This window comes from Lotus japonicus, chromosome 1 (assembly GCF_012489685.1).
Source record: "Lotus japonicus ecotype B-129 chromosome 1, LjGifu_v1.2".
In the NCBI taxonomy this organism is placed as follows: domain Eukaryota; kingdom Viridiplantae; phylum Streptophyta; class Magnoliopsida; order Fabales; family Fabaceae; genus Lotus; species Lotus japonicus.
Window position 1 is genome coordinate 84,491,466 of NC_080041.1, and position 27,939 is coordinate 84,519,404.

General features: G+C 35.1%; 1 protein-coding gene and 1 pseudogene across 1 annotated transcript; both read right to left on the bottom strand.

Moving 5' to 3' along the window:
* Nucleotides 1–1,283: 1,283 nt before the first annotated feature.
* On the bottom strand, nucleotides 1,284–12,214 carry LOC130724747 (ATP-dependent zinc metalloprotease FTSH 4, mitochondrial-like). The gene is made up of 7 exons (XM_057576035.1): nucleotides 11,969–12,214; nucleotides 11,064–11,151; nucleotides 10,539–10,802; nucleotides 3,812–4,048; nucleotides 3,586–3,710; nucleotides 2,908–3,384; nucleotides 1,284–2,452 (listed from the first exon to the last, which is right to left on the bottom strand). Exons 1-7 carry the CDS (start codon nucleotides 11,993–11,995, stop codon nucleotides 1,559–1,561), a joined length of 2,112 nt encoding a protein of 703 aa, XP_057432018.1. The 5' UTR covers nucleotides 11,996–12,214; the 3' UTR covers nucleotides 1,284–1,558.
* A 10,179-nt stretch (nucleotides 12,215–22,393) lies between these two features.
* LOC130724805 (ATP-dependent zinc metalloprotease FTSH 4, mitochondrial-like) lies at nucleotides 22,394–27,646 on the bottom strand (annotated as a pseudogene).
* Nucleotides 27,647–27,939: the final 293 nt, after the last annotated feature.

Below are 27,939 nucleotides of genomic sequence, written 5' to 3' on the forward strand. Positions count from 1 at the left end.
TTAAGGCCTTTTTTTTGTTTTCCAATTCAGGGTGTGTTTCATTGTCAATCCTGTACAAGAAGTGTTTGAAATTTTGTGTGTGCCAAGTTTACCTGCTGCTGATTCAGGGTGTGTTTAACTGCTGATTCAGTGTGTGTTTAGGTGCTAATCTGGGTGTTTATTGTTGAAGGTTTTTGAATTGAGATTGTATTCTGGAGAACTTGAAGTGAGAGTTGTTTGGCACTGAAGCGTGAGTGAGAATGAGGAGAGAAGATTCTTTTTTTACAATTTTTTTTATATTTTTATTTGGTAAATTACTACTATGACCCTTGGACCACCGGTGAACCATTTTGAAAGTTCCCCACCCTAGCCGGCACCGTTTTTTTTTTTTTTTGCATATTTATGAATGAAGAGTTTCACATAATAGTGCACCTGATATCATGTGAATATTTCACATGATAGTGTCAGGTTAAACAATGAAGAAAGAATAAAAATGGAGGAGGGAAGTAAAACAAGGAGAGAACAAGCCCTTTATGTACCCTATTTTTTTTCTTCTTTCTTTCATAAATAACATGTTTTTTTTATAGGCTCATAAATAACATGTGAATTTGTAACTTCAAGTGGTTTCTCATTTATGACCAACAAGTGAAGTTCATGATAATGATAGGTCGTCTTAATTTGGGTGCACGTGGTTACTATGGGCACTTGGATCTATGATCTATCTTTCGATTCTTTTTCTCAGTTTGTGTCCCCTCATGTTCCTTGCTCTGTTGCTCATAAGTATTTAATTATTTATATAATATGATACGATTAGGACATAATCATACATGTTAAATGGCTTAACTAATTTCCTTCTTGTCTTACTAGAGAGTGACCCCCTCATTTTATTCAGATACTAAAATGAGATTTTTGTTTCAATTTCATTCAAAAGATTGATGATATATGTATATTGACTAATTCAATCTTGTGCTTCATGATTTTTTTTTCTCTGCTAATATAAAAAATAAATTTAAATTTGTTTGGCCCCTCCAAGTTTTATCTTAAAGCTCCATACTCTACATATTCCCCCTTCCATTTTTTCCTTGTTACTTCATTCTCTCTAGCGTGAAAGTCTAAACCTTCACAATCACTAAGAGAATAGAGGCATTTATATATACTGCCGGTAAATATTATAAATGAGGTGGTCAATTTTTTTCTAATTGAGATGATCATTTCCTATTCATGACTGACATAGGCCGTGATCCATACTAGAGGTGCTCATGGTTTGAAGGGGAAAATTTATCCGATCCATGTCAGACAAGAGATGAGAAGCTAATAAATAATTAAGAACAATTGAAGTTAAATATATAATTGTTTGGCCGTATGAAAAAACTATATAAAAATAATACGGAAATTATTAAAACAAATCAATGGGAGCAACCTACATGGTCTTTAACTCGCTACAATATGGAGTCAACTTGACCCAGGAATACAAGAGTTGAGTTCCACTGATTGAGCTGGAAAACACAGAATAATACTATCTGCACATTCTAATCCGGTAGTAGTTATTTAGCAGCATTTCAGGTTACACAATCTTCTGCTAAGATCCAACTGGGGCAACACCTTGAGCCTTGGCTGCAGCAGTAGCTGCAGCTGCGGCCGCCGCTGCAGCAGCAGCAGCAGCAGGATTGGACCGTGAACTGCCCTGAGTTTCAACTACTTGTGGCTGTTGCTGCTGCTGGGAGTTAACTTTAGCAAGTAAAGCGTTTATCTGACTTCCTGTAAGTGTCTCATGCTCTAGAAGAGCATTTGCAAGTGCCTGAAGCTCCTTATCATGGGTGGTTAGAATAGTTTTTGCATTGGTATAAGCCCTCTCAAGCAAGTTCCTCACCTCTTTCTCAATAAGCAGCCTAGTTTCTGAGCTCATGCTTCTCCCATCGTCATTGTAATTGTGAGTGGCAAGTCCAACTTCACTGCTCATACCATATTGAGTAACCATTGCCCTAGCCAGTTTAGTTGCATGAGAAAGATCTGAGGATGCACCTGAAGTTACTTCACTTTCTCCAAAAATCAACTCTTCAGCAACCCGGCCACCCATGCAGACATCTAGTCGGGCAAGCATCTGTTTGCGGGACGTACTGGTCTGATCAACTTCAGGCAATTGAGTAACCATGCCAAGAGCCATACCCCGGGGAACTATAGTTGCCTTGTGAACAGGAAGCGCTCCATCAGTATGAATTGCCACCAAGGCGTGGCCACCCTCGTGGAAAGCAGTCATCTTTCTCGACTCATCAGATATAACAGCCGACTTGCGTTCACTTCCCATCATAATCTTATCCTTCGCAAACTCTAAATCATGCATGCTCACAGCTTTGGCACCATCCATTGCAGCCTTAAGAGCCGCAATATTAACCATGTTTGCAAGGTCAGCACCAGAGAACCCAGGTGTTCCTCGAGCAATGATCATTAGATCAACATCATCAGCCTTCAGAACCTTCATGGAAAAAGAAAATGAGCATAACAAGTAGATAGGCAAACAGGAATGAACAAAGACAGAGACACACACACACACACATACTTTAATATGCCAACATATTAAAGTTACCTTCTAACAAGTCCATAACCTTGCACAATTATGGCAAGGTATACTAAAGTTACCCAGGTATGTATATATATATATATATATATATATATATATATATATATATATGGCACATTTACATAACTCTCGCATCAAAATAGAAAACAGTGAAAAAAGTAATCTGGGTGTGAGCTCGTGTGAACTGTGAAGTATCCACAGGATACCGAATCATATGTTAAAGAAATATGCTACAGCAAAGTTTTGCATCAATACAGAGTAACCACTGAACTTTGCCTCAAAAGATAGAATTCATAAGGAAACCCATGCCATAAGATTAGATAAATTTTTTCAAAGGATTAAAAGCATACCTTTGACATGTGAGATTCTAGAATCTGACGCCTTCCTTCTACATCTGGATTGGGAACAACGACATGGCGATCAAATCGCCCAGGTCTTACCAAAGCCTTATCTAATGACTCTGGAAAATTAGTAGCTGCAATCACAATTATGCCATCATTTTGCTTGAATCCATCTAGCTCCACAAGCAATTGATTTAAAGTCATCTTCATGTACATTTGGTCCTTTGCATTTCGACTTGCTCCAATGGCATCGATCTCATCAATGAAGATTATACAAGGTGACCGCTTTTTTGCAGCAGTAAAAAGATCCCTCACCCTTCGTGCACCAACACCAACAAACATCTCTTCAAATTCACTTCCACTGCATGAGAAGAAAGGAACCCCAGCCTCTCCAGCAATAGCTCTTGCCAACATTGTTTTACCCGTGCCAGGCGGGCCAACAAGCAAAACCCCTTTGGGGAGCTTGCCACCAAGACGAGTAAAGCGCTGTTGCAAAGGAAACAAGTCATCCAACATGATAATAAAGGCCTTCAGTCACGAGAGTATATCACCCATGCTTGAGACACATGTTAATAAATATGATGAAATTGCTCTATCTTCATTTACAAGTTATTTAAAATGACCCATGCTTGAGTACTAGAAATGCATGCAAGAGAGAGAGCATGAAATAATGTCAAAGAAGTCTACCTTAGGATCTCGGAGGTAGTGAACAATTTCTTCCAGTTCTGCCTTTGCCTCATCAACACCTTTTACGTCACTAAATTTAGTACTTGTCTCCACACTGGGCTGCACTTCCTCATTCATACCAAGTCCTAGGAAAGGTGAAAAGTATAACAAAGAATGTGCGCATCAAATTCAGATTCAATAATGAATTAGTCTGAGCAGTTCATAAGTTACAACAACATGGCAATACCTTTACTAATTCCTTTATCCTCAATGAGTGCTCCTACACCAGAAATCAAGAGGAAGACCACTACAACAGACCTAATTGTACGCCATAGCTGCTCTTTAAAATTCCCACCTTCTGCAGCCACCATATGAATAGGAGAACCTGGAGTTCCAAGAATTCCATCTTTTGTAGATTTTCCCACATTTCTAAGAGCTGAAAAGGCACCCAAACTGTCTTCCTCTCTCCCTGATTTCGGAATACCTGAAAATTTTCAGACACCTCTTGGTTATAATCTGTAAAATTTGTTAAAGAAATGACTGTCCAAAATAGCTGATTGAAAAAGAAGAGGAATCACACAATTCAACAAGCGCAAGAATGAAATGCCAAATTTGAAATTCACAGACTCAATCAGAGATCTAAATATGATTTTGTTCAGCATCTTCCATCATTAAATTATCTCATTTGAGAAAGCCCTATAAAATCGTACTCGTCCTAGTACTACATGAAAGGTCAAAAGAGGCATCGTGATTGTGATTGCAGAATTGCAGCATAAAGCACAGATTAAAGCAATCCTATTTTGTTTATAATGATTACTACTGGAAGATATTAAGCGAACTTCATAATCCCCAACAAAAGATTATGATGAATGCAACAAGATAAATGAAAAGTTGGAAATAAGTAAACAAACTAATTTACCAATTTACCATAAGAATACTCAGCTCAAAGACTTTACTTGGTTTAAGGTAAACCAAGATCAGAGACCCAAATACATTGCAATTAGCTCTACTATTTCAATAATATAGTGATGCCATAAATTTATTCAAAACAACCACCACGACTAAGTATTTTCCCATTAGGTGAGATCGACTATATAAATCACACGGCGCCACAATGGCCTATTATATATTAAGTTCAAAGATATAATATTTACCTCCAATTCTCTTTTTAATTGTTCAGCTTATAGTTTTCCACTTTTCCCAATCTCCCTCTACCTCTACCTTACCTATTCCATCGGTTCAACCCTCCTTATTGATGCTTCTACAAAATCTTCTTCCCATATGTCCAAAACCATCTAAAACTATGTTAGGATAGGAAGAAGATAGGAAGAAGATATAGAGAGAGAGAGAGAGAGAATTAGAGAGAGAATGAGAGAAAGAACTCTATTATCATCAACATAGCCATTACAGTATATCACAGAGACTATATATACTCTACTAACTAACTAACTGACTGACTCTGCTAACTAACTAACTGAGCAAGTAACTGCTTCTGTTATTCTAACTGCCAGCTATTGCCAGCTAATCAACAACTACCCGTAACATATCCCTCCCCATAACCACTTCCTTGACCTCAAGGAAGAACAGGTAAATCAACTGGAGTAATGTCCACAGAGGTATCAAACAATGGAAACTGCTTCTGCAAAATGTATAAGACTTCCCATGTAGCTTCTTCTGGCATCTCACCATGCCACTGAACCAGGACTTCAGTCACAGCCCTATGCTTCTTCTGAACCATCCTTCTCCGAAGGATCTTGAGTGGAGCCCTTGGCTGATCCAGATTGCCCCAATCTTCAGGGAGAGGTTGCATAGGAACTTGAGGATCAGGACAAGGCTTCAATAGAGACACATGAAAAGTAGGATGAACCCTGGATGTGGGTGGTAGACTCAAAGTATAGGCCACCTTGCCTACCCTGTACAACACCTGATATGGCCCAAAGAATCGAGGAGAAAGTTTTTCAGAGGCCCTGTACTGAGTTGAAGTCTGCCTATAAGGCTGCAGCTTCAAGAACACCCAATCTCCAACCTGAAATTCCCTATCAGACCTGTGCCTATCAGCCATTCTCTTCATCCTAGCTTGAGCTCTAACCAAGTTGCCTTGTAGCTTTCTAATCATCTCCTCCCGAGCCACAAAACTTCTGTCAATGGCCTCCAAATTAGTGCTTTGAGGGAAATAGGGCAGGTGCAATGCAGGTGCTTGACCATACACAACTTCAAATGGGGTTGCTTGTGTGGCTGAATGATATGTGGTATTATACCACCACTCAGCTAAAGGAAACCAGTTAACCCATTCCTTTGGCCTTTGCCACGTCATAGATCTAAGATAGTGCTCCAAGCAGCGATTGAGAACTTCACTTTGGCCATCAGATTGGGGATGATAGGCAGTAGTGAGGCTCTGTGAAATGCCCAGCTGCTGCAAGAAAGTGGACCAAAATTTGCTAGTGAACACAGAATCTCTATCACTAACAATGTTGGCAGGAGCTCCATGCAACTTATAGATTTCCTTCAGAAAAATGTCAGCAAGCTTGGAAGCTGTATAAGGGTGGGACAAAGGAATAAAATGAGCATATTTGCTCAATCTATCCACAATTACCCAAATAGTTTCCTTCCCATGAGACAAAGGAAGTTTATCAATAAAATCCATGGCAATACTTTGCCAAATGCCCCCGGGAATAGGCAAAGGTTGTAGCAGTCCAGGAGTAGCCCTAGTCTCATACTTGCATCGCAAGCAAGTCTCACAAGCTTGAATAAAGAGAGCAACATCCTTACTCATACCTTTCCAATGAAAAAGTGACTTAATTCTATGAATAGAAGCCCTAATGCCAGAGTGACCTCCTTGATGAGAAGAGTGCAACCATTGGAGGATCAACTCCTTAACATGAACATCCGCAGGGATCACTAATTTGTGTTTCCTAAACACTATGTCATCCACCACAGTGTAATGAGGGTGAGCAGTAGGATCCTCCACCACTTGACTCTTCAATTGTTGAAGAGCAACATCTGCACCATAAGCCTTGAGGATACAATCCCATAACTCTGTGGAAATAGAGGAAACTGAAAGCTGAAGTAGTTCCCCATGAGTATCCCTAGAAAGAGCATCTGCCACCACATTCTCCTTGCCTTTCTTGTATTGAATCACATAGGACAGACCCATAAGCTTGGTAACCCATCTGTATTGAGCTGGGGTAGACAATCTTTGTTCTAACAAGAACTTCAAACTTTGTTGGTCAGTAAGAATAGTAAAAGGCTGAATGGACAGATATTGATGCCACTTGGTCACTGCATGTACCAATGCCAACAATTCTCTATCATACACTGACAGCAACCTATTTCTGGGAGACAAAACCTTGCTGATAAAGGCTACTGGGTGAGCATTTTGAAGCAAAACAGCCCCAATACCTGTGTTGGAAGCATCTGTCTCCACCATGAAAGGTTTAGACAAGTCAGGGATAGTTAAAACAGGAGCTTGAATCATAGCTTGTTTAAGTTGAAGGAATGCAGATTGAGCTTCCTCAGTCCAAATAAAGCTGTCTTTCTTAAGTAGATCAGTGAGAGGAGAAGCCACAATACTATAGCCCTTCACAAATCTTCTATAGTAACCAGTAAGGCCCCAAAAACCCCTTAATTGCTTCACTGTAGAGGGCTGGGGCCAGTCTTGTACTGCCTGGACTTTAGCTGGGTCAGTAGACACTCCATTGGCAGTGATAAAATGTCCCAAATATTCAATCCTAGGAGTAAAGAAAGCACACTTGCTTCTTTTAACAAAAAATGAATTAGCCCTGAGAATACTGAACACTTCCCTGAGATGCTGAATATGGGCCTCCACAGATGCACTATAGACAAGAATATCATCAAAGAAAATTAAGACACTCTTCCTTAATTGAGCTGAGAAAATGGAATTCATAGCACCTTGAAATGTAGAAGGAGCATTGGTTAAGCCAAAAGGCATCACCACATACTCAAATTGCCCTGAATGTGTTTGGAAAGCTGTCTTCTCTACATCTTCAGGCTTCATCCTCAATTGGTGATATCCAGCCCTCAAATCCAACTTAGAGAAGACCTTTGCCCCCCCCCCCCCCCAATTCATCTAACAGATCTTCTACCAAAGGAATTGGAAATTTAGCTTTGATAGTCATCTCATTCAACCTCCTATAATCAACACACATCCTCCAACTGCCATCCTTCTTCTTAACTAGCACAACTGGAGATGCAAAAGGAGAGGAACTAGGTTGGATGACCCCTGAATTCAATAAGTCCTTGACCATAGTGTCTATCACATCCTTCTGTGCTGGAGGATATCTATAGGGCCTAAGGGAAACAGGATTAGAGCCCTCCTTCAAAATGATTTTGTGATCATGGATGCCTCTAAATGGTGGTAAAGATTTAGGCTCCTCAAACACATCCTGAAAATCTTGAAGTAACAATTCTTGTTGCTGTGTCAAATCAGTCTCAGCAGTAGTAACATTGCAACAAACTAACCCCTGACAGCAAGGAATTAAGTGCAACATACAGCAAACTTTATCTTCTAACATCATATGATTCAACTTGGTAGTAGATACTACTCGGGGTACTTGTTCCTCCATGGCATGTAAAACAACAGGAATACCTCCCATATTAAATTCCATAACTAAGTTTGCAAAGTCCCAAGAAATCTTACCCCACTGTTTCAGCCATTGCATTCCCAAAATCAAGTCACAACTAGTAAGAGGAATAGCTATAGTGTTGGCAGAGAAGTTGTAACCTTGCATTTTCCAGTGGACATCTTCACACCAACCAGAACTTTGGATTAAACCACCATCTGCTACTGTGATGCTGACAGGTTGCAAGGGCTTCAACTTTACTAAGCTAGCTTTGCACAATTTCTGGTCAATAAAATTGTGTGTGCTACCTGTGTCCATAAGCACAAAAATTTTCCTCTTCCCTATCCAACCAGTCAATCTCATCATAGGTTCATCAGAAGAATCCCCATTCCCATTCAAAGCATTGAGAGAGACTCTGGGAACACCAGAAGCTGTGTCAATTACCTCCATTTCCCCTTCTTGTTCCCCTTCAGGTAGCTCTTCATCATGTACCTCCATCAAAAACACTTGCAACTTCTTCCTCTGTGTGCACTCATGACCAGGAGAATACTTCTCATGGCAAAAGAAACAAAGGTTTTGAGCACGATGCTCATCCAATTCCTTAGGAGTTAACTTCTTTTGAAATGTGTAATTAGGTTTCCCTAAAATGCTTTTCTGTGTAGTATCATTCTGTGCCTTCTTATCAGTTTGAAAAGCTTTCTTTTCAGGAAGAACACTTACATTCTTCTTCTCTGACCAATTTCCATAACCTCTAGAAACAGGCACCATGCGCTTCTGCAGCAATTCGAAGCTTCTCTCCTGTAATTTCGCCATCCTTGTAGCCTCTAACACAGTTCTTGGAGCAAACATCTTGACTCCATTACTAAGCTCTGCATTGAGACCTCCCAAATAACATTGCAATTTCTGGCCCTCTGTTAACTCAGTGCGACCTGTGAGATTGTCAAACGCTTCCTGATACTCATCCAAACTTCCAGTTTGCACCAAACGTTTGAGTTCCTCCATTGGAGACTCAAATTCCAAACCAAAACGAATCTTGACAGCTGTAGCAAATTCCCTCCATGCAAGCCTTCCCACCGTGCTCTGTTCCAAGCTCTGGAACCATTGAAATGAACTTTCATCGAGTGCAATGCTAGCAACAGCAACTCGATCATCTTCTGGTGTTGAATCCAGCGCAAAGAAGCGCTCACACTTCGCGAGCCAAGAATCCACATCTTCGCGGTTGAATTTTGGAAAATCCAAACGCGTCAATCGCGTTGCGACACGATGCTCGCCATCGCCACCTCCACGAGTTCTACGCGCCGTAGAAAGCTCCGCCATCTGCAATCCAACGCCTCTCAACGTCTCCTGGAAGCTATTGAATCGAGACTCCATGCTCAGTTTTATGCGTTCTTCGAATCCACGCATACGCTCATCAATGCTGGGTTCAATCGTCGCTGCGAACCTTTCCTCTGCTTCTCGAATCGCACTCTGCAATCGCGTAGCGTCAGCCATGGCGCTCCAGGAATCGCAAGCTCTGAATACCAATGTTAGGATAGGAAGAAGATAGGAAGAAGATATATATATAGAGAGAGAGAGAGAATTAGAGAGAGAATGAGAGAAAGAACTCTATTATCATCAACATAGCCATTACAGTATATCACAGAGACTATATATACTCTACTAACTAACTGACTGACTCTGCTAACTAACTAACTGAGCAAGTAACTGCTTCTGTTATTCTAACTGCCAGCTAATCAACAACTACCCGTAACAAACTATCCCTTCCTTCCTATCACAGGAGCTACTTCACTTTCTTTCTAATAACTGCATTTCTAATACTATATTGTCTTATGTAACTGCCTGTCCATCCAAACATACCCATCTTTGTGTCATTAGGCTTATTTTCTTGTTGGCTCATAGTCAACATTCAATCCCAGACAATATTGCAGGTCATGTAGCATAATGATTTTCCTCAAAACCTAGATCATCGATAAGTTCACAGTAAATGGAGAAGAAGGCAAAGAATTCTTATTTAAATACATTTCTAATTGAAAAAGAGGCCATACCAAGTACATTCAGAAGAATATTTAACCTCAAATCCCAATATTCAGCAAGTTAGGATGCATAATGGAATACAAAAAAATCCATGCCTTGAGATTTTACAGGACCCAACCACAGTACAGTACTTCCTTAGTTCCTTTAGACAGAGTAGTAATTAACTGAGCTTTCTATTTAAAAATTCATCACTTCAAAGCATATCTCTAGTTTCCTTCTTGTGAAAAAGCACCTTTTTTCTTGAGCAAAGTTAACAAGTCAGCAAGCCAATGTTGACAAGAAGTACAGGTCAAATAGAGCAAGGCACAACATATGGAAATACAGCCAAAAGAAAATAAGCAGTTTTATCCAAATAGTCACCTCTTATCAGAGTCTTCACTAATTCACTTTCATCCAGCCTCCCAGCTCTCACTAGGGCTTTAACATATTCAGAAACCGCTGAAGGATTAGCATGTAGAGATGGCTGACTTTCAAATGCTCTAATCACAGCTTCAGGATCATTTCGATGGTAAAGTTCTTTAAGATGAGCAACTTCACTGGCTTCATCTGCATCACGTGCTCGACGGGCCAGATTACCAACATAGCTTGATTGGAATCTCTCCTGGGAGCGGCAAAGCCTATTCCCTACAAGAACAAGTAAGATAAAAACTTAGTCGTTTCCAGGTCCTTCAAACACAAATGAATAAAACAGACATAACTAATCCTATAAGGAACCAAATACATATATATATCATGAATTCCACAACAACAACAAAAAACATAAGTTAAACCTTAAGCAAAATAGTTGAGAAAAATAATTCTACCCCAAACAAGAGAAACAAAAACAAATGCTCATAGAAACACATAACACAAACTAAATGTGCTGTATGAACAAGAGTTTCATACTTGTAAAGCCTCCAAACTTATTAGCGGACAAATAGCTTCTAGCCAACAAATTTTTGACCATTCCAAATTCTGATTGATGTCTTGTAACCTGTAAAAATAAAGCATAAAATTAAATAACAAATAAAATTAATACAAGATACAGATCATAGTTGGAAACTGACTACATGTAAAAATAAGCACATTTGATCAAAAATTCATACATCAAGTTTATCCGTATATACACAAACCTTTCATAAACAATGGAAATGGGATATAAGCGTTTAATTGTGTGTCAGTTTCAGACGAAACACGCAACTAATTTTGAAAATGTCCTCCACTGCAAGGCAAGGCCCATAATAATATTTGGATATTGTTGGTGTCTTACCTTAAAGCTAATCAATAGCCATTATACATCCAACACCACGTTCTCAACAAATTCTTACCCGCCTAGTGTCTAATACATTGTCCCCAAGAAGCAAAACAAGAAAATATGCACTATAATTAGTAACGACCAGCAGTTCAGCGATTATACCAGTGCGTACATCAAACCAACAACCTTACCTCCATTTTCAATTCAAAGCAAACAATCCCCAACCGAAATGCCCCGATATCCGAAACATGCTATTACATATAGACAGAAATTTTCAGCAGAAATCTCCACTCATAAAAATCTAATTTCTTCATCATAACTATGCTAAGATTAAGGTCAAGCTTATTTGAGCAGGAGGAAAAATTGAGCTTGTAGAAGAAGATGCTAATACTCCTATACCATATTATAGTATCTCGTTCAAATTCGAAACCCTAAAATGAAAATCTTCTCTATATATCTGATCCTAAATCAAAACCCTCGAAAAAATTGAAAATCTAATTTAGGGTTCACGAAATAAACAAAACCAAACAAGTTCGATCGATGATGAATAGCTCACCTGCGTTATCAAGTGCCTCCACGCCATGTCACCAAAATCGGTCAGGTAAAGTTCGCCGGAAGAATCGATACACGGCGGCGCTCGGTGAAAATGAAAGATCGGAAACGCAACACGCGGTGAAGGATCGACGAGGCTCTGTGTTGTTCTCAGCCACCGAAGTGTTAGCGGTGTTGCACCTTGTTGTGCTTCTCTTCTCGTTCTTCTTCTCTTCTGTTATGCGTGTTCTGTTTCTTCATCTTCACCTAATCGGTTTTCAGAGTGCGCTTTAAATGTCATATTTGCCCTTCAATTCCTCGTGATATTTTTCTTTTTTTCTATTTTTTTTATCTATCATACACAATTTTTAATGCGTGGATTTGTTTTGTTCTCTTAAAATCATTATAACTAGTGTTTATTTTACTCGTGCAATATGTTTATTGTATTTGATACATCGATCATATTTTAAATTATAAAAAAATTTAAGATACTAAAAATGTAAGAAAAATCATAATGAAGCAGATGATAAACACATATTAATCATGGAAAAAAAAAGAATGTGTCTATTGTATTTAATACATCGATCAATATTTTAAATTATAAAAAAATTAACATACTAAGAATGTAAGAACAATTATAATAAAGCAGATGATAAACACATATTAATCATGGGAAAAAAAGAATGTGATAGTAGCACAAATTAGGGTTGTGAAAGATAAATCATAAAATATGACATCATTTTGTTTATTTGAAGTCATAAAATACCAATATATCAGACTTTGTACAAAATTTACGAACCTTAAACGGACAAAAATAATTTTGCATAGATTTCAAATTAGCCATCATAGATTTGTTTTGACAATAAATTTTAGGTGCAGAAATTTCTCCTCTCCATTTATAACTGAATGCATTCGGTTGGTATCCCATTTGATTTTATTTGAAATTTAACATAATATCAATCAATTAGTTTAGAATATAATGATTGTTTAAAAAAATATAATGATACTTTTTATATAAAACAAAATCTCACGTTACATATACATAAAGAAATCTCTAAAGTTGAAAAGAAGATTTTAATATTTTATGAAAAAGTTTCTCATATTTAAAATTTTTAAATTAGCCAACATAGATTGTTTTGGTAATAAATTTTTGGTCCGGAAATTTCTCCTCTCCATTTATAACTGAATGCATTCGGTTGGTATCTCATTTGATTGTCTTTGTAATTTAACACAATATCAATCAATTAGTTTAGAGTATAATGATTGTTTAAAAAAAATATAATGATACTTTTTATATAAAACAATATGCCACGTTACATATGCATAAAAAATCTCTAAAGTTAAAAAGAAGATTTTAAAATTTTCAGTGTAAGACGTGTCAAAATAGGAGAAGGATTTACTTATAGATAGGTGGCAACACCTTGAAACATCATTACAACAAACATTGATCTTTGCATTCTCTTTTTTGCCACCATTTATCAAGAAGTGTGATCCTTTAGAGTTGTATAGTAGCCACCAACTGTATTTAGAATAACACATTTTATACTATTCTTGGTGTAGAACTCATGCTCCATTTCTTGCAAATCCATCACATATCATCAATCATCGTCATGCTTCTTTGGTAGTTGGGAGCATCAATGTCTTTCTTTTACTCTACATCATTGTGAATGATCTTAAATTGTGCAAGATGATGCATCTGTTATAGAAAAAAAATACAAAACCAATTTGCAAACCAAGCAAGAGCTTACATTGCACATGTGAGATGGACAAAACAGATTGAGAAGAACAATGAAATAATGTTTAGGTAGTGGAAAACAATTGAATTACCAAAAAAAAAGGTGAGCAGCAGACATGCAAGTCCATAAAACCCGGATAAGAGTTAATAATCTTTTTATACAAAGCAATCAGAATGTGTGAAGGCTATAATAAATTTCTTCCCTTACCTAAGATTGGGATGAGAAGTGATGTCCATAGAGCTCAACAAAGTCCCTATCCTCATTATATGAACTAAGAACTGTTCATTCTGCCACCAATCTTATATCCTAACCCCATTCCACATCAGATCAAGAATTGCAGTAAAAAAATGGAGACGAAAAGGAGAATGAACCACATGCTGGAAAAGTTACTTATTTGATCATATTCATAATTCTAAGATCCAAAATCAACACAAATCAGTAGCTATAAATTTTTCAGCAAGAAATGAGATAGCAAGAGCAAAGGCCATACATTGGTGAATGAAAATAAGGAAATTTTATATGATTCATTCTCCATACCCACATTCCCTTTCCATTCAGCTCACTAACTGTGTTAAGTCTTGCTAAGTATTTTCTGGATTTAAAATAAATAATAAGATAAATTAAAATAAATTTAAGAAATAAACAACCTAAATCTCAATCAAATCTAATATTAAAAATGGTATTAAATAAAGATAGATAAAAATTAACAAAATCTAGCAAATCACAATAAAAACTCATAAAATCCCGAATTAATAAAAAATTCAAAAATTCAATAAAAATTAATCAATATATTCTAAATAGAAATTTAAAATAAATTAACAGACCAAATCTTATCTTTTAAAATAATATCAATAAATTATTTTAGAATATATAAAATTAAAACATATATCAATTAAAAATTATATCTTCTAAAATAATATCAATTAATTAGGTTAGAATATATAAAATTAAAACATTTATCAATTGAAAATTATATCCTCTAACAAATTGACACGTGGAATAATTTTTATGAGAATTAATCTGGTGCTGACACGTCACTAAGAATTAATTTGGTGCTGACACGTCACTATGAAAGTTCTTCTTTTCTAATATACTAGTGTTTTTTACCCGCGCGTTGCACGGGAAATACATCTATTATATTTGATAGGTCAATTAATACCTTGATCATTAAAAATATAATAAACAACTGATGAAATAGAAGAGTATGAAATGATGAGCAAAAAGGACAAAAAGTCTTAAATTAAAACCCTTGTTGCATAGATTGAACTTCGTACAATTGAATGACTAATAAAAAAATTGGTTAATCAAATCTCAAATTATGCAAAACATATTAGGGGATGTGGTTTAATGATGGCTAATAAACAATAGCTGATTTAATCTACAATGAAAAAAAGAGAAAAGATTCTTTATGTACGTGATTATGCGAGTTCATTTTTTACACAATAAAATAAACTAAGTTTGACTCATATCAACATGAAGTCGTTTCACATTCTTCATGAGCCTAAAGACAATAACACAAATTATAGATATGAAGAATCACCAATAAAGCATTCAGAACACATTTTAATCTTAGAAAAAAAAGAATGTACCGCGAAATTTGTTATTGTATTTGATACATTAATTAATACTTAATGAAGGTACTTTCTTGTTAAAATATATTTCTTCCCGTAGGAGAATTTAACTCCTATAATAATTTGTACAAAAAAATTAAAGTGGACTATATTATTATGTAGTAAAAAATTAACATCAAACTATATTATATTATGTTTTTCTTGTAACAAAAAAAAATTCCGATGAAATCTTATTAACATTTATTTTTATGTAGAAGTATTTTCATGTAAAATATTATTCCTATATATAAAAGCTTTTAGGCTCTTTCTAATACATTTAGATCCAGCTTCTCCTTACTCTCAGGATGCCTGAAAGTCTTTTCTCAAGTCTATCTGGTGGGTAATATCGATGAAGATGATGACACCCACCATACCTTGCTTGCTTCAAGGTCGATCTCTTGTATCCTCCTCCTGCCGAAGACTTTAACGACTCGTTTGGTGACCAGGACAAGATAGGATAGGACAGGATAATAATCATATCCTGTTGTTATCTGTTGTTTGTTGCGCCAGCAGGATATGATAACACTATCCTGTCTCTTATCCTATCCTGTCAATCATGTGTAAAAGTTATCCTGAGGGGGGAGCTAGGATAGAGTAGGATAGGATACCAGTTATATATTTTCTTTCAGTATCCTAACTCCAAATTAATTTATTTTAATATTATATAATTTATAATTTATAATTTATAATAATATTAATTATTAAATATAAAAATATTAATTTAACTAAAATAAATAAAATTATTATTCATAAATAGTAAAATAGACTACTCACTTACAAATATTGATTTATTAATAATAATAGACTAATTCAATATTTTCATCTCCTATTATTTAAAAATTATTTATCTACTTATATAATAATTTAAATATAAAGTATTTTTGAAATAATAATATTTTTAATTTAGTTAATTTTTATTGTTTATCACGTGTCACAACTAAGTGAAAAACATTGATTACAAATATTGATTTTTTTAATAGTAATAGATTAATTTTTTATTTTCATCTCCTATTATTTAAAACTACTTATCTACTTATATAATAATTTATAATTCAAATATAAAGTACTTTTGAAATAATAATATTCTTAATTTAGTTAACTTTTATTGTTAATTATCACGTGTCACAACTAAGTGAAAACCAATCGGTTAACTGCATAGTTTTATTTAAAATATAGGGCATCTTCAAAACAATAAAATAGGCTAATTAATAAAATTTAAATTAATTTTATTTATTTTAAAATATAGACTCATTCATGAAAATGTAAAGAAATAAATTTAATAGAATGATCAATTTTAAATGTATTTTTTATTCAAATATAAATCTGATACATTTTTCCTTATCATATCCTATTCTTATCATGTGCACCTCAAACACAGGATATGATAAGAGTCTATCCTGCTCTTATCCTATCCTGTTGATATCCTGTTCACATATCATATCCTATCATATCCTATCCTGACCACCAAACGAGCCCTAAGAGTAAACCTTGTCATTCCAACTTTCATCGATCGAGTTTCAGTTGCTTTTTCTGTTGATCCAGGTGATAAAGCTTACTAAGGCAACCTCTGCTTTTGTCTATCTCCCAATATAAGAAGCATGTTGCTTTGCTCTTATAGTAGTACTAATGGGCGTACTTTAGAACAAATTTCTAGCGAAGGTCTTGACAGTTTGGAACTGAAAGGTTTGGTTCATTAATAATATCTAGTAGTTTCATCATGCTATTCTGCTTTTGAGCTTGTTGTACTTATCGAAGCATTTCTGCGATAAAAAAATTCAGAATAGTAAAGCAGTTGTAGTATGCTCCCTTTACTTGCTCTAGTGCTCAAGTGATAGTTGAGTGCATACTGTTTGCATCTGAATTATATATAAAAGACTCTTAAAAATAACTACTTAATTCTCCATTACAAAGAATATACATTACATCAGAACCTAATTATTATTTGTCAGTGACGTAAGTGTCGAAAATAATAGTAATGGAAATTTCGAATGGTGTGGATAAGGGTTAAAAGTCCAATCTCATAAGAAAGAAAAATCTCCATTTACATCAAAATCTCTCTCAGATTTCTCTACCTCACTATCACCACCGTTTTTCTTATAAATTATCCACAAACACACTCACAAATTCAACACAGTACCTAACATCATATGCAAATTTTGTTTTCACTGCAACCGGAGTCTGTTCTCTGGCATAAAAAAACACTTCATAAAGTAAGAAGGTATCACATTTTGAATTTAAATCATTAAAATATTTATTTCTAATAAAAAAATCAAATGAAACTTGCTTTCAAATCAGCAACAATCCTAGGTGCTATTCCTGATTGTTGTCCAACTTTAACATGAATTAATATGAACTCATGCTAATTCAAATGAAACTTGCTTCCAAGTCAGCAGCTTCCAGCCGTATCTGCATTCTAAGTAACAGAAAATCAAGAACTCATGAAGTGAGATTGATAGACATGTTAGAGTAGGATAGACTAAAGACCACCAAACATAATAGAAATATGTGCAACATCAATCTAGCTATGATAGTGCAAAGATAGCAATTAAATTTGCAGATAGATATGAAAGCCAAAGAATGAATTGAAGCCACTTTTTGGCTATGGCCTTCCAGTGGTTTCCATAACCAATCAGATTTATTTGTAAGGGGAAACTAATCACATGCTACTAAAGAAGATGAATGGAAGAAAACCCCTCTAGAAATTTTAGACCCATTATATTTGTTGAACGGCTAAAACAACTCTTTGCTTTATGTAGCACTGTTGTTGAAAGTACAGTAACCAAATCAAAACATATGCTGATACTAAATCGTAATGTGATAATTACACACTCATGCAAGCAAGACTTCCAATCACACTAAAGTTTGATTAATTGAACCATAGTAGAACAATGATTAATTATAAAATCTAATATTGCCTTCGAAAAGTGACTTTTAATATATGTAATGATGATCGATAGATGTAAAATTGATGAACTAAGTCAGTAAAACTATATATGCATCACAGTAGTGCAACACCAAACACACATCTCTATCTCTTATCTGGTGAATATATACATATGCATCACAGTAGTGCAACACCAAACACACATCTCTATCTCTTATCTGGTGAATATATACATATAATGGACTGAGAAAAACCTCCATGAGTACTGGTCTCACATGTATCGTGGCGTACTTGAAATGAGAGCAAGATAAGATCTTGAGTCATTAATCATGTTTCATCTTCAGCTAGTTGAGAATCAGAGTGTGTAGTCAGAAAGAGGTATGCACCTCATTGTCGTTCTGTACCTACGGATAAATTCATGTCAAATGTTTCCATGGAAGCCGAGGAAATCAATTTATTGTTAGAACATTGGTTTAGGCGTTTAGCATATTAGAAAGGATAGCACCAGTTTTAAAAGTCTAACCTCAATAGTATAGCTTGAGCGAACAAAGATAAGCAGTAAAATCTCATCCATGATATGTAGTTGTAACGACAAGCACCAACAATAATAATTAATTTCCTCGGTGCAAGAAGCAGGCAAAAAGAAAAAATTACCAAATAAAAAAGTTGCAGGGAAAAAAATCTACAACTTCTCCTTTCTCTCCCCTCAATTCTTTCACTCCCTCAATCCACTTCACTGACAATGATTAGGTTAATCAAAACATACACAGATCAATGTTTCACCTCCTATAACATAGGACACAAATTTTAGATGCAAATTAAGAAAAACGAATAAAATAGAATCACATACAAAGGAGAATCAGAAAACATAAAAAACAAATCAAAATATTGCAAAATTCCATATAGAATATAAAATGGACTCACCATCCATGGCTTCCAAATAATCTCTTTTGGTGGAATATCTATAAAAAAAAACCCTGAAGAAAAGAATTTGAAATTAGCATGGCAAGTGATGAACGAAATTGACTTGAAGTCAAACATGAGTGAATGAAAGTTAAAGGTAAAGTAAAATAAAATTGAAGAAAATCATAACATATTATGCAAGCAAAGGAAGAAAATAATTTGAAACCTCCATCTGCAACCTTCCCAATCAGTAAATAAATAACTCTAAAATCCGGAATTAATTAAAAATCCGAAAATTCAATAAAAATACCATAAAAAATAATTAATACTCTAAAAATAAATAATAATATAAATTAAGATAAAATACAAAAATAAACAACATAAATCCTAATCAAATCTAAAATTAAAAAATGTACTAAATAAAAATAGATAAAAACTATCAAAATCTAGCAAATCACAATAAAAACTCATAAAATCTGGAATTAATTAAAAATCCGAAAATTCAATAAAAATACCATAAAAATTAATTAATACTCTAAAAATAAATCAAAAATAAATTAAGATAAAATCAAGAAATAAAAAACCTAAATCCTAATCAAATCTAAAATTTAAAAATGTATTTTTTTATTAAGGAGAAATAAGGTAAGGAAAAATCATGGCACATGTGGCAAGTGGGGCCAAGGAGAAAGAGCTTACATGTAAAATATTAGGTGAGAATTAATCTAGGAGCGACACGTCACTAACTTGGCCTGTGAGAGCGACACGTCATGCTAGAAGTTGTTCTTTTCTAATATATATTGATTGATATTGATATTGATTTTTGGAAAAAATGCACTCTTAAAAAATGAGATAAGTTATTAAATTTTAGTGGAAAAAATTATTTTAATGATGATCCCGACAACATATTACATTGCAAATTTTATTTTCCAACCTAACCAAGCAAAATACATTGCTAGTATGTCAACTCTTTTCATTTACGGTTTACTCCCTCCGTTTCAGAAAGATCGTTGTTTTGGACCTTCTTTCAATATTCTAAAATGTTTGTTATTTTAGAAAGCTAATGCATTTTTTGTTAATTTTTTCCACTTATATCCTCATTTAATAAATTTTTTCTCACTTATCACTTCTCATATCAACAATTTACAACTCTTCTCTATTAACTACATTCTTCTCTATCCAAGTAAAATTTAATTGTTGATCATAGTACTAGTAAAATTAAATAATGGTACTATAATAATATTATACTATCAATAATTGTCATCTTAGTCTTTGTGCCACAATCTTAAACAACAATCTTTGTGGAACAGAGAGAGTAATTACTATAGCAATGATTTATAGACCAGCAAACAGTGCAGACATTTTTTTCCTTCTCTTTCTCTCTTTTTTCCGATCACATCACATAATATAGTACACTTATTAGTTATCTCTCGTATCTTTCTCTAGTGGTTTACATTTTACACCATTTAAATGTATACCAATCTTTATCCAATTACTATACAGTAAATGTGTAAAAATGTTTTATACGGTCATTTAATTAGAATTAATCAATTTTTCAAATTGTAATTAAATTTGAATTTGAAAGACTGAAAATGAGAGTTTTGTCGGGTGTTAGTTAGTTTCTTTCTTTTGTTAGCTTACAGATATATCGGAAAAAAAATAGAAAAGTGAGTGATATAATTGTGCATGTGTAAAATACTTTACACTAAAGTGTATATAAATTTAATCTTATATCCTCCATTTTTAGTTTTAAAAGTGACAATTTTCTCATCCACCATCACACTTTCAATCCCAATATTACATTTTATGATTTTATCATAGAGGTTCCACACTAACAATGTCCACAATTCATAATGAAAGATATGGACCAGTTTTCTTCTTGTTTGAATTTGCATTATAATGTATTAGTAAAGATATTATAGAAGAAGTAAATTGAATTAAATTGAAAAAAAGAGAGTAAAAAAAGTTGATTGAATGCTTGTACATTAACTTATGTTCTTTTTTTTTATAGTTAAATGTTATGTTAGTAAATTAGTCTTTCCTCAAGATTTAAACCCTAGACCATTGACTCTTTATCACACCCTGCCCTTATGTCTCCTAGCTCTTACCACTTGAGCTAACATTCGGGAACATACATTAACTTATGTAATATCTTGTTTGTGTGGTCGACGTGTGTTTGTTAACAGTGCTAGTATCTCAATTTCCACCCAAAAATACATCTATTTATAGTAACGGAATTATAAATAACTATGTAATCCAACATATTATATTACATAAGAAATAACTAACTAAATCTAAGTTGTTTCCTCGACATGCCTTGAAGCTCTTCAAACTCATGTCTTCGATATCTTGACCATTAATCACTTGCGGTGAAAATCAATAAGAGTTGAACATTCCTATAGGATTGTTGGTTGCTTGGGTTGTGATGGAGAAATAGCAAGTGTTGGGATTTCCTTGGGACCCTCTTGTGACTTCAAACAAATCTCCAAACTAGAACTCTCTGAAATCCCTTACTGCTTCTTCTATTCCATTCCTTGTTTAATCAAAACCTTTAGCCATGCTTATCTTCGAAGTCTTTAATGACGCTTGAACTTCTAGCTTTTGACCTTAAGTCATAGGTTTCCCTTTAATTCGAAATTTCGGTATCAACATCGAGGTAATTAGGGACGTAATCAAGATTAATAATTTTTATTAAAATGAAGGGTGAGGATTTAGAGTAAGTTTTAAGAGTTACTCTTAAAGTAACGTGATTCCTCCTCCTCCTCTCTATATATAGTAAAGTCAAGTACAAAACTTGATACATTCATGGTGTAATATATCATATACTTTTATATTTAAAGAAATAAAACTACTATAAAATTTACTTTCATAGACTAATTGTTGGTGTTGTCATTGTGATCTCACTGTATGTTGGTTATTCAGGTTGTTTTGGTGATGGTAATGCTTTCCATGCAGAGTTGCTTGCTATTGAAAAAAGTATCATTCTCATGCTAGGAGATGGGATACAAGAAAGTAGCTTGGGCCTGATTGGATGTTGTAGACGTTATAGACATTACGGGTTCTAATAATGATATTTATAACCTTTGGTTGAGGGAACATAATACCATTGTGGATGTTTTGCCTTGTCAAGGTTCATGGAATCGATCACCTATGCGTATTTGGAAGTTCGCTCATTGTTTTGTTGTTTCTTTTTTGTGTCAAGACTTGTTGAAATAGTCTTCGGTCTTTTATTACAAGTGTGACAAATAAAAACAGATGCATTTGTTTCATATAAAAAAAAATGATTTATAACGATCTTAAAAAGATATTATATTTTAGAGATTTTTATGAAAAAACATGAAAGTAAAACCACCTATTTGTTTACAAATATGGACTAACATTCTCCCCAAAAAAATAAGGATTAAAATTAAAGAAATGAAAATGTAAGGACTAAAACTAAAAGAACCCTATTTATAAAGACTTCAAACATATGTAAGCCTTACAATTTCATTAAAAAAAAGGAGTCAACTATACCCCAGAATATCTCCAATTTCTAAAAAAAAACTATACCCCAGAATACATGAGTTCCATTGATTGAACTGGAACCACATGAATCGGTAAACGTCAAATATTACTATCTGTACATTGTAATAAATTAGTAGTTATTTACCAGCATGTCAGGTCACAATCTTCTCCTGCTAAGATCCAACTGAGGCAACACCTTGAGCCTTGGCTACCGCAGTTTGTTTTTTTTTGGCAGCAGCTGAATTGGACCCTGAATTGCCCTGAGTGTCAGCCACCTGTGGCTGCTGCTGCTGCTGGGAGTTAACTTCTGCAAGTAAAGCCTTTATCTGGCTTCCTGTAAGTGTCTCATGCTCTAGAAGAGCATTTGCAAGTGCATGAAGCTCCTTATCATGAGTTGTTAGAATAGTTTTTGCATTGTTGTAAGCCCTCTCAAGCAAGTTCCTCACCTCTATCTCAATAAGCAGCTTAGTTTTTGAGCTCATGCTTCTCTCATCGTTAATGTAATTGTGAGTGGCAAGTCCAACTTCACTGCTCATACCATATTGAGTAACCATTTCCCTAGCCAGTCTAGTTGCACGTGAAAGATCTGAGGATGTACCAGTAGTAACTTCACTTTCTCCAAAAATCAACTCTTCAGCAACCCGACCTCCCATGTAAACATCAAGCCTGGCAAGCATCTGTTTACGAGACGTAGTGGTTTGATTGATTTCAGGCAAGTAAGTAACCCTGCCAAGAGACTTCTCACGGGGAACTATACTTGCCTTGTGAACAGGAAGCGCTCCATCAGTATGAATTGCCACTAAGGAATGACCACCCTCGTGGAAAGCAGTCATCTTTCTTGACTTCTCAGATATAACAGCTGAGCGTTCACTTCCCATTATAATATCGTCCATAGCAAACTCTAAATCATCCATGGTCACAGCTTCGGCTTCATCCATTGCAGCATAAACAGCCGCAATATTAACCAACTTTGCAAGTTCAGCACCAGAGAACCCAGGCGTTGCTTGAGCGATGATCATTAAATCAACATCATCAGCCTTGGGAATCTTCATGGAGAAAGAAAATTAGCATAACATATCCACATGGGGACAGGGATTACCAAAGACAAAGAAGACAAGCTAAGGCAAAGTTTTGCATCAATACAGAGCTGAACATGTGCCTCAACAAATAGAAATCATAAGACAACCCAAGCAACAAAATAAGAAATTATTTCAAAGGATTAAAAGCATACCTTTGACATGTGAGATTCCAAAATCTGTCGCCTTCCTTCTACATTTGGTTTGCGAACAGCGACAAGGCGATCAAATCTCCCAGGTCTCACCAAAGCCTGATCTAGTGACTTTGGAACATTAGTAGCTGCAATCACAATTATGCCATCATTTTGCTTGATTCCATCTAGCTCAACAAGCAACTGATTTAAAGCCATGTTCATGTACATTTGGTCCTTTGGATTTCGACTTGCTCCAATAGCATCGATATCATCAATGAAGATTATACAAGGTGACTGTTTTTTTGCAGCAGCAAAAAGATCCCTCATCCTTCGTGCGCCAAAACCAACAAACATTTCTTCAAATTCTCTTCCGCTGCATGAGAAGAAAGGAACCCCAACCTCTCCAGCAAGAGCTCTTGCCAACATCGTTTTACCAGTGCCAGGCGAGCCAACAAGCAAAAAACCTTTTGGGAGCTTGCCACCAAGACGAGTCAAGCACTGTTGCAAGGGAAACACATCATCCAACAGAATGATAAAGGCCTCCATATGTAGTCAGTCATGAGAATTGAGGTTCCAAATACAACATAGGCCATTTTAAGAACCTATGGTGGTCATGTCACCCAAATTTACTTGAATTTAAAGGCACAACTCATAAAAAACATCAAGAGATCAACATTGCTATTTAGAAAGATTTGTCATGAAGGTGGGTACAAAGAGGGAACGTATAACTATAAATGGTGGGTCCCGGGTAATTTTTATTTTGAAGGTGGACCTACTGAATTACTGTGGTTGCCCACACTCAACCAATAGTTATGCTAGCAACTTCTACCAAAAAATTCCATTCCAAAGAGCATTTTTTCTTCAGAATTACCACTGTTTTGCAACTTTATAGCCACATCTTCATTATTTAACAATTGTAATTCTAAAGCAACATGTCAATGGCTTAGGACGTATGTAAATAAATAATTAAATATGATGAAATTGCTCTATCTATAAGCACTCAGGCGTGAGTGCAAGAAATGTATGCAAGATAGAGCATGGAATTTATGCCAAAAAAGTATACCTTAGGATCTTGGAAGTAGTGAACAATTTCTTCCAGTTCTTTCTTTGCCTCATCAACACCTTTTACGTCACTAAATTTAGTACTTGACTCCACACTGGGCTGAACTACTTCATTCATACCAAGTTCTAGGAAAGGTGAAAAGTAAAACAGAGAATGTGCCAATTATATTCAGATTCAATAATGAATTAGCATGAGTAGTTTATAAGTTACAACACAAGGCAATACCTTTACTAATTCTTTTATCCTCAGCGAGTGGTCCTAGAACACAAAGAACAGCAGCAGCAGAGAGGATGGCCACTACAACAGTCTTAATTGTACGCCATAGCTGCACTTAAAAATTCCCAGCTTCTGCACCCACCAAAGAACCTGCAGTTTCAAGAATTCCATATTTTGTCAGTTTTCCCACATTTGTACTAAGAGTAGAAAAACCACACTCACTTTCTTCCCCTCTCACTGAATTCAAAATAATTGGAAAGAATTGACTGTCCAAATAGCTGACTGAAAAAGAAGAGGAATTACACAATTCAACAAGTGCGAGATTGAAATGCCAAATTTTAAAATTTCCAGACTCCATCATAGATCTAAGTGTGATTTTGGCTTGCAGTCTCCTATCATTAAATTATCTCATTTGAGAAAGTCCTATAAAATCGTACTCGTCCTAGCACTACATGAATGGTCAAAAGAGGCATCATGATTGTGATTGCAGAATTGCAGCAATAAAGCACAGATAAAAGACTGTTTTTTTTTATAATGATTACTACTGGAAGACATTAAGCGAATTTCATAATCCCAAACAAAAGATTATGAACAATGCTACCAGACAAATGAACTGTTGGGAATAAGTGGACAAACTAATTTACCATAAGATTCACAGACACTAATTGTCTTGAGGTAAGCCAAGATCAGAGACCCAAATAAATTGCAATTAGCTCTACTATTTTGATGATATAGTGATGCCAAAACTTGTCCAAAACAACCACCAGGACCAAGCATTCACATTAGGTGAGGTCGACCACATCAGCTATATATAGGTCATAAAACGACGCAATGCCCTATTAAGTTCAAATATAGAGCTTACCTCCAAAACTCTTTGTAATTGTTTGGCTTATAGTTTTCCTCATCTCCCTCTACCTTAACTATTTGACTATCCCCCACTCATTCAACCCTCCTTATTGGTGCTTCTAGGAGTCTTCTTCACATATGTCCAAAGCCATCTATACCTACACCATCCTTTCACCATAGGAGCAACCCAACCTTCTCTCTAATAGCTGTAATTCTAATTCTATCTTGGCTTATGTAACTGCTCATCCATCAAAACCTTCTTATAACCGTGGCACTAAGCTTATTTTCTTGTTGGCTCTAAACCAAAATTCAATCCCATGCAACATTGCAGGTCTTATAGCAAAGTATTAATGTTTACATATTCTTTTATGGGAAAAAAGAAGGCTATAACAAGTACATTTAGAAGAATGCTTAATCTTAAATCCCAACACTCAGCTAGTTAAGATTCTATACAAATAAATCCATGCCTTGAGATTTTACTTAGGGCCCAACCACTAAAGTACTTCCTTAGTTCTTTTAGACAGAGTAGTAATTGACTGAGCTTTCTAACTAAAATTTCAACACTTCAAAAACACATTGTGTCTGGTTTCCTGCTTGTGAAGAAAACACTTCAAATAGTTGACAAGAAGTATAAATGAAACAAAGCAAGGCACAATCATATAAAAATGCAGTCAAAAGAAAATAAGCAGTTCTATCCAAATAGTCAGTCACCTCTTCGCAAAGTCATCAGTAATTCACTTTCATCCAGCCTATCAAGTTTCACTAATGCTTTAACATATTCAGAATGCACTGCTGGATTAGAATGTAGAGATGGCTGGCTTTCAAATGCTCTAATCACAGCTTCAGGACCATTTTGATTGTAAAGTTCTTTAAGATGAGCAACTTCACTGGCTTCATCAGCCTTACGAACTCCACGGGCCATATTACCAACATAGCTGGATTGGAATCTCTCCTGACAGCAGAAAAGCCTATTCCCTACAAAATTTGAAAGTAAGCGCAACAAAGTGACAAACAATAGCTAAAGGACAACAGTTACTTGATTGCCAGGTCCTTCAAACACAAATGTAGAAAACAGGTCTAACTAATTCAATAAATTAAACAAAAAATATATACAATAAATTCGAAACGAAAACAAATTTTCGAGCCGCAAACAAGAGAAACAAAAAAAACACTTATACAAATACATAACAAAAACTAAATAGGAACAAGAGTTTCATACTTGTACCGCTAACGGACAAATCGGTTCTAGCCAACAAAGTTTTGAACTTTCCAAATTCTGATTGATGTCTTGTAACCTGCATGAAATTATATGACAAATAAAATTAAAACAAGATACAGATCATATATGGAAACAAGCTCAGCTCATGTAAAAATAAGCACATTTGACTTATATGACAAACAACCAATGGTTTTTTAATCATCTGATAATTGTTATCCATTTATACCCAAACCTTCCAAGATCATACCTTTTAGGGTTTTTAGACCCAAAAGGTGAAAACCTCTTCCCCTTCCCTTCCATTCAAAACTCAACTCACAAACAACACACTCTTAGTCTTAGGTTCTTGAAATAAAGAAAACCAGCGAGTTTGAACAGTGATGATGAAAAACTGACCTGCATTATCAAATGCCTCCAAGCCATGTCACGAAAATCGGTGAGGTAGAAGTAGAATCGACTCTGTTGAGTTCTGTAAAAATGGCTTTCTCAGGTCTTTATTTCTGAATCATGTACATGAGTTTGTTGCTAGAATATCTAACAACTCTAACAAACCTGTTTAAATTTAAATTGACAAAGTCTTTTTTTTTTTTTTTGAAAGTAAATTGACAAAGTCTAAACAAATCTAATTTGCTCCTATATGCTGGCATTAGCCTAACACACGTATTTGGTTGTTACAAAGATATCTTGAATTTCAAATTGTGTGTTTCAACAATTTGTTACCGTAACCGTATTACCCCCCTCAAGTAGGAGCATGAAGATTCAGAATGCCCAACTTGCTCATCAAGAATTCGAACTGTGGTCTGCCCAATGC